General features: G+C 41.1%; 1 protein-coding gene across 2 annotated transcripts in view; it reads left to right on the top strand.

The window, feature by feature from the left end:
* LOC117533572 (striatin-like) overlaps positions 1 to 7,500 on the top strand; it is a gene marked incomplete at its 5' end in the record, with an annotated part of 30,860 nt that overhangs the window by 4,843 nt on the left and 18,517 nt on the right. For both annotated transcript variants that reach the window (XM_034197400.1, XM_034197399.1), the window contains 3 exon segments: positions 640 to 724; positions 2,670 to 2,840; positions 4,901 to 5,036. In XM_034197400.1, the coding sequence (XP_034053291.1) occupies positions 640 to 724; positions 2,670 to 2,840; positions 4,901 to 5,036 (392 nt within the window).

The raw sequence follows: 7,500 nt of genomic DNA, 5'->3' as shown, positions 1-7,500 counted from the left end.
TGGGCAAGATACTTAACCCTGAGTTGCTCCCGATGGCCAACGGTGTGTGAATGTTAGGTCCTAGAGTGAGGTACACTGCTCTGTATGAATGGGTGAATGACATGTAGTATGTAAAGCGCTTTGAGGGGTCTTAAAGACTGGATAAAGCGCTACATAAGTACAGTCCATTTATCCTAAGTGTGAACTTGTCTCTGTTTTGGCAGCACGCAATCACCCCTTCAGCTCCTACATGCTTATCGTTGTAAGAATGATAGATTGTCCGTGCTCCTATTGGTCCACGATAAGTCATTAAAATGTGCTTGTTGAAAGAAGCAACATGGGGTGTTTCAGATCAGTCTTGGCCTCATTACCTCGTTATGTGGGGTTCAAGTTCTGTTCAGACCATCTACTCACTAAAAAAGAGATGTACTCATAAGAATTGTTTGATAATGCCTTAAAACAGCACTAAGGCCAGAGATCAGCGTGAGGTGTTTCGGATCAGGACGCCTCTTGGACGCCTCCATGTGGATGTTTTCTGAGCACTAACGGGGAGAGAAAGCCTGAGAGCAGACACACACTCTGGAGGAGCTGCAGGATATTGACGTGTGAATGAATGAATGAATATAAACATGTTGCTAATTTGTTTTGTCCCACACACAGATGAGGGGAACGACAGTGAGGCTGCCAGTCCTCCAAACAGCAGCCATCAGCTCAGCTGGAAACAAGGACGCCAGCTGCTCAGACAGTGAGTTCACACACACACACACACACACACACACACACACACGAACACACATGAACACGAACACACTCATTTAGACGTTCACAGTGTCATGGGACAGCTGAGTGTGTGTGTCTCAGGACAGAAAGCTGAGTCAATCTTCTTAATGGAGATTAACACTTTTAATGGGAATCAAACACTAATCCACTGGGACCAGAGCTGTGTGTGTGTGTGTGTGTGTGTGTGTGTGTGTGTGTGTGTGTGTGTGTGTGTGTGTGTGTGTGTGTGTGTGTGTGTGTGTGTGTGTGTGTGTGTGTGTGTGTGTGTGTGTGTGTGTGTGTGTGTGTGTGTGTGTGTGTGTGTGTGTGTGTGTGTGTGTGTGTGTGTGTGTGTGTGTGTGTGTGTGTGTGTGTGTGTGTGTGTGTGTGTGTGTGTGTGTGTGTGTGTGTGTGTGTGTGTGTGTGTGTGTGTGTGTGTGTGTGTGTGTGTGTGTGTGTGTGTGTGAATGGAGGATTGTGTGAGGCCTCCTGCGATCGGAGAGGCTGGTACAGAGAGACCCCCCCCCCCTCTCTCTCTCTCCCTCTCTCTGTGAACAAACACACTACATGTTATTCAGAATTAAACCTCCGTGCTCTGAGGATAAAGCTCTAACGCTGCTCTCAGGTCAGCCAGGTCGTCCTCTAGGTGTCCCGGGGTGAAGGTACAGTACAGAGATTAGGTTCCTTTGAGCGAGTAGCTTCTTTTGGACCTTTGCTTGATTCTGATTGGATAATGCAAGTTAAAGGGTAATTGTACTTCTTTGCAAGTATTATCACATTTGTGGATTGCATTATTTTGAACCATGTCTTCCTACTTGCATCTGCACAAAGACGTGTTACTGTATCTTATTTCTTACTTTTTACATTTGATTTAGACTGTTGTTTTTATTCGTATCCTTGTGTGACCGTATCTATACTCTGCTGTGTTTTCACTTGTATTCCTCTGTTGCTGTTCTGACACCTTACATCCAAATCAGACCAAACTTGTTTTGTATTTGTCATGTCTAAACATTGAATAAAGTGCTAAATAATTATAAAATTAAAGAAATATTACAGGTCAATGAAATCAGCCACTCAGTTATTGATAGTTGTGCAAAAGAAAACTAGACTTTTCTTGCCAAATATTCTGTATTTCCTCCATCTTGTTAAACCCTGACTGAGCTGCAGCTTTGCACAGAGGACATACAGTGTGCTAGAGTTTCTCAACGTGGTGGCACGGCCCTTTTTAAAGACGCTGCTCCATTGATGATTGTTGTGTTGTGAGGCTGAGCGGGTACAGCAAGGCACCAGCGCTGCAGGAAGAGACTGGGAAACTGAATGGAGAGTTCAGTCCGGGGAGACAGACGTTTATAAAAGTCTCTGGAGAAGTCGGAGAAGGTCAATGGGTTTTACAGGTCCGAGTACATCACATTACATTACATTGCATTTAGCTGACGCTTTTATCCAAAGCGACTTACAATAAGTACATTCGACCAACAAAATACAAACTAGAAGAAAACAGAATCATATAAGTACATCAAGTTTCATAGAGCAAAAACATTTCAAGTGCTACTCAACTGGCTATAGATAAGCCAGACCTTTATTAGTATATAAGTGCTTTGTTAGTAATTATTTGTTAGTCATTTTGTTGCTCGAAGTGGAGTCGAAAGAGTTGAGTTTTCAGTCTGCGCCGGAAGATGTGCAAGCTATCTGCCGTCCTGATGTCAATGGGGAGCTCATTCCACCATTTTGGAGCCAGGATAGCAAACCCACGTGTTTTTGCTGATGGGAACTTGGGTCCCCCTCGCAGTGCGGGTGCAGCGAGACGTTTGGCCGATGCAGAGCGAAGTGCACGCGCTGGGGTGTACGGTTTAACCATGTTGACTTTGACTTTTCACATGAACTCCTGATTCTCCTCTGACCTTTCTCTTGTCTCTCCGTCTCCCCCTCAGATACCTGCAGGAGGTCGGCTACACGGACACCATCCTGGATGTGAAGTCTCAGAGAGTGAGATCGCTGCTCGGTCTGACCGGAGACTCAGGAGACAAACCTTCAGAGAACAAAGCCGAACACATGGTGAACGGCACCGAGCCGTCCTCCATGAAGGACAGCGGCATGGTCAGGTAGGAGAGGAAACTGTTGATGTGACGCTCTAAAAAATCCCAGTTTGTATTACCATACGATACGATACTTTAAAGGTCACCTATTATGCAAAATCCACTTCTTCATGTCTCTTCTACATCAACATGTGTCCCCTCTTCTTCATGTCTCTTCTACATCAACATGTGTCCCCTCTTCTCCATGTCTCTTCTACATCAACATGTGTCCCCTCTTCTTCATGTCTCTTCTACATCAACATGTGTCCTCTCTTCTCCATGTCTCTTCTACATCACATTGTGTCCCCTCTTCTTCATGTCTCTTCTACATCAACATGTGTCCCCTCTTCTTCATGTCTCTTCTACATCAACATGTGTCCCCTCTTCTCCATGTCTCTTCTACATCAACATGTGTCCCCTCTTCTCCATGTCTCTTCTACATCAACATGTGTCCCCTCTTCTCATGTCTCTTCTACATCAACATGTGTCCCCTCTTCTTCATGTCTCTTCTACATCAACATGTGTCCCCTCTTCTCCATGTCTCTTCTACATCAACATGTGTCCCCTCTTCTTCATGTCTCTTCTACATCAACATGTGTCCCTCTCTTCTCCATGTCTCTTCTACATCAACATGTGTCCCCTCTTCTTCATGTCTCTTCTACATCAACATGTTCCCCTCTTCTTCATGTCTCTTCTTCTACATCAACATGTGTCCCCTCTTCTTCATGTCTCTTCTACATCAACATGTGTCCCCTCTTCTCTCATGTCTCTTCTACATCAACATGTGTCCCCTCTTCTTCATGTCTCTTCTACATCAACATGTGTCCCCTCTTCTTCATGCCTCTTCTACATCAACATGTGTCCCCTCTTCTTCATGTCTCTTCTACATCACCATGTGTCCCCTCTTCTTCATGTCTCTTCTACATCAACATGTGTCCCCTCTTCTTCATGTCTCTTCTACATCAACATGTGTCCCCGCTTCTCATGCCTCTTCTACTCAACATGTCTCTTCTACAATCAACATGTGTCCCCTCTTCTTCATGTCTCTTCTACATCAACATGTGTCCCCTCTTCTTCATGTCTCTTATACATCAACATGTGTCCCCTCTTCTTCATGTCTCTTCTACATCAACATGTGTCCCCTCTTCTTCATGTCTCTTCTACATCAACATGTGTCCCCTCTTCTTCATGTCTCTTCTACATCAACATGTGTCCCCTCTTCTTCATGCCTCTTCTACATCAACATGTGTCCCCTCTTCTTCATGTCTCTTCTACATCACCATGTGTCCCCTCTTCTTCATGTCTCTTCTACATCAACATGTGTCCCCTCTTCTTCATGTCTCTTCTACATCAACATGTGTCCCCTCTTCTTCATGCCTCTTCTACATCAACATGTGTCCCCTCTTCTTCATGTCTCTTCTACATCAACATGTGTCCCCTCTTCTTCATGTCTCTTCTACATCAACATGTGTCCCCTCTTCTTCATGTCTCTTATACATCAACATGTGTCCCCTCTGTGGAAAGAGACGGAAAGTTTCAGGAAAAAAGATTCTCTCTCTTTTTGATCCATTTCTATAAAAACCTGTCTGAAAATGAGCTGATCAGATTTTGGACACTTTATGATGTCATAACGATTTTTTTGGCTTGAGTAACCATTAGCCAATCAGCAACCAAGGTTACCCCCCCCCCCCACCTTATCACCTGAATCTCCTCCTAGAGCACCATTGAGTTCTTTGTAACCAAATCTCTCTCAGAGGGGCGTGGGGGAGGGGCTCCTTATTTTCATCTAAAGTAACAGACAGAGAATCAGCACTTTGGAAGCAGGGCTGAAACAGAGGGGATTATGGGATGCTGCAATGATCTGTTTGGTGTTTCAGCCAATCAGAGACAGGTTCTGTATATATCTGAACCTCAAAGAGCCTTCAGCCTGGATTTGATCTGGATTCAGCTCTGTATTCACTGTGAGGTTTGACTGGAGCACAAAGGATGCTTCAGTCTGACTTCATTGTATCTCCGATTAGATGGTAGCAGTTGTCTTGTTTTATTACCAGACTAACCTCCTCTCTTTACTCTCTCTCTTCTTCCAGTAAACCTGACCTGTCGGACTCGGCCACGGTGTTGGAGGCCTTTAAATTCATCGAGAGCGCTGCAGCAGAATTCAGCGACGATGATGATGAGGAAGACAGCGAAGGGAGGGACAAGACCATCTTAAACATGGCCACAGTAAGACATTTACACACTTCTTTCAAACTGCTGTTACCCTTCAGCAAATCACAGCTCTTGGTAAAGTTGTGGAGGAGGTATTCAGATCCCCAACCTTCCACTACGTGTAAGAGGTCTGCATTTAGGCAAGGCAAGGCAAGGCAAGTTTATTTATATAGCACTTTTCAACACAAGGCAATTCAAAGTGCTTTACAAAAAATGAAAGAGATTAAGAAAATGGCATTTAAAATCAGTCATTAAAAAGAAAAGCTAATAAAATAAACATTAAAAGAAAAAAATACATGGCAGTCAATTAAACATTAAAAGAAAAAAGTACATGGATAAAAGTTACAGTGCAGTCTAAGATATGAATAGTTCAATTAAAAGCAGCGACAAAAAGAAAAGTCTTCAGCCTCTTAAAACCTTACTTTAGTCAAATCATGTGAGTACTATCAGGGAAATGTACTTCAAGTAACTTTAAGTACTCACTGTGCAGTTAAATGTTCCCTGTCAGTGTTTTACTATTATACAGAATATGATGATTTTGGATTCATATTGGCATCGATGTGTATGTATGTTGAGATTATTTGAACTCCTATAAGATAAGAGTTAAGAGGTACTTTATTGATCCCAAATTCGGGAATGTTTGCATTGCAGCAGCTTAAAAACAACACAACAAAACAAGGCATTGCACATAAGTAGATATTGAAGAGTAGAAAAAAACAATACTAGAATTGAAACATCTCAAAATAGAATTAAAGCAGCATTAAAAAGTAGAAAATACACATGAGGCCGTATATATACTGTTGGGTAGTTTAAATTACAGCAATGCGTAACATTCTGTAAAATCATTATGTGTTTGCAGCCTCACCACCCAGAGGGGAAACATGTCAAAAGTCTAAAAAAAAGTCTTGATTTTCTCAGAAAAACGTTTTCAACTTTGTGACGATACATTTTCAAGTATATCCAAAAAGCTTTAAGAGTTTATTTACCCTAAGAAGGTCATTTCTTCTCAACACATAAGGATCACCTTATTCTTCAGTTTATCACAAACATTCAAAAATCAACACATCTGGAGATGAATGATCTTCACTGTACAGGAAGGGGAGGACAAGCTGTCAGACGTCTGTAGTGGAGTTAACCGTAGTATGAGGTTGAAGGAAATACAGATACCTGAAGTTTGTACTTCAGTGCAGTTCTTAATGGGGTGGGAAGTAGAGGAGTACAAATACTTTGTTACTGTACTTAAGTACATCTTTCTGGTATCAGTACTTTACTCCACTACTTATTTTTCTGGCGACTTTTTACTTTGACTTCTTACATTTCTAACACAAATACCTGTACTTTCTACTTCTTACATGTTGAACACAAATACCTGTACTTTCTACTTCTTACATGTTGAACACAAATACCTGTACTTTCTACTTCTTACATGTTGAACACAAATACCTGTACTTTCTACTTCTCACATGTTGAACACAAATACCTGTACTTTCTACTTCTTACATGTTGAACCCAAATACCTGTACTTTCTACTTCTCACATGTTGAACACAAATACCTGTACTTTCTACTTCTTACATGTTGAACTCAAATACCTGTACTTTCTACTTCTTACATTTTGAACTCAAATACCTGTACTTTCTACTTCTTACATGTTGAACCCAAATACCTGTACTTTCTACTTCTTACATGTTGAACACAAATACCTGTACTTTCTACTTCATACATGTTGAACTCAAATACCTGTACTTTCTACATCTTACATGTTGAACACAAATACCTGTACTTTCTACTTCATACATGTTGAACTCAAATACCTGTACTTTCTACTTCTTACATGTTGAACCCAAATACCTGTACTTTCTACTTCATACATGTTGAACTCAAATACCTGTACTTTCTACATCTTACATGTTGAACACAAATACCTGTACTTTCTACTTCATACATGTTGAACTCAAATACCTGTACTTTCTACATCTTACATGTTGAACACAAATACCTGTACTTTCTACTTCATACATGTTGAACACAAATACCTGTACTTTCTACTTCTTACATGTTGAACCCAAATACCTGTACTTTCTACTTCATACATGTTGAACACAAATACCTGTACTTTCTACTTCTTACATGTTGAACACAAATACCTGTACTTTCTACATCTTACATGTTGAACACAAATACCTGTACTTTCTACTTCTCACATGTTGAACACAAATACCTGTACTTTCTACTTCTTACATGTTGAACTCAAATACCTGTACTTTCTACTTCTTACATGTTGAACTCAAATACCTGTACTTTCTACTTCTTACATGTTGAACTCAAATACCTGTACTTTCTACTTCTCTCATGTTGAACCCAAATACCTGTACTTTCTACTTCTCACATGTTGAACACAAATACCTGTACTTTCTACTTCTTACATGTTGAACACAAATACCTGTACTTTCTACTTCTTACATGTTGAACACAAATAC

This window comes from Gymnodraco acuticeps, unplaced genomic scaffold (genome assembly GCF_902827175.1).
Source record: "Gymnodraco acuticeps unplaced genomic scaffold, fGymAcu1.1, whole genome shotgun sequence".
In the NCBI taxonomy this organism is placed as follows: Eukaryota; Metazoa; Chordata; class Actinopteri; order Perciformes; family Bathydraconidae; genus Gymnodraco; species Gymnodraco acuticeps.
This window is presented reverse-complemented; position numbering and strand designations above follow the sequence as displayed.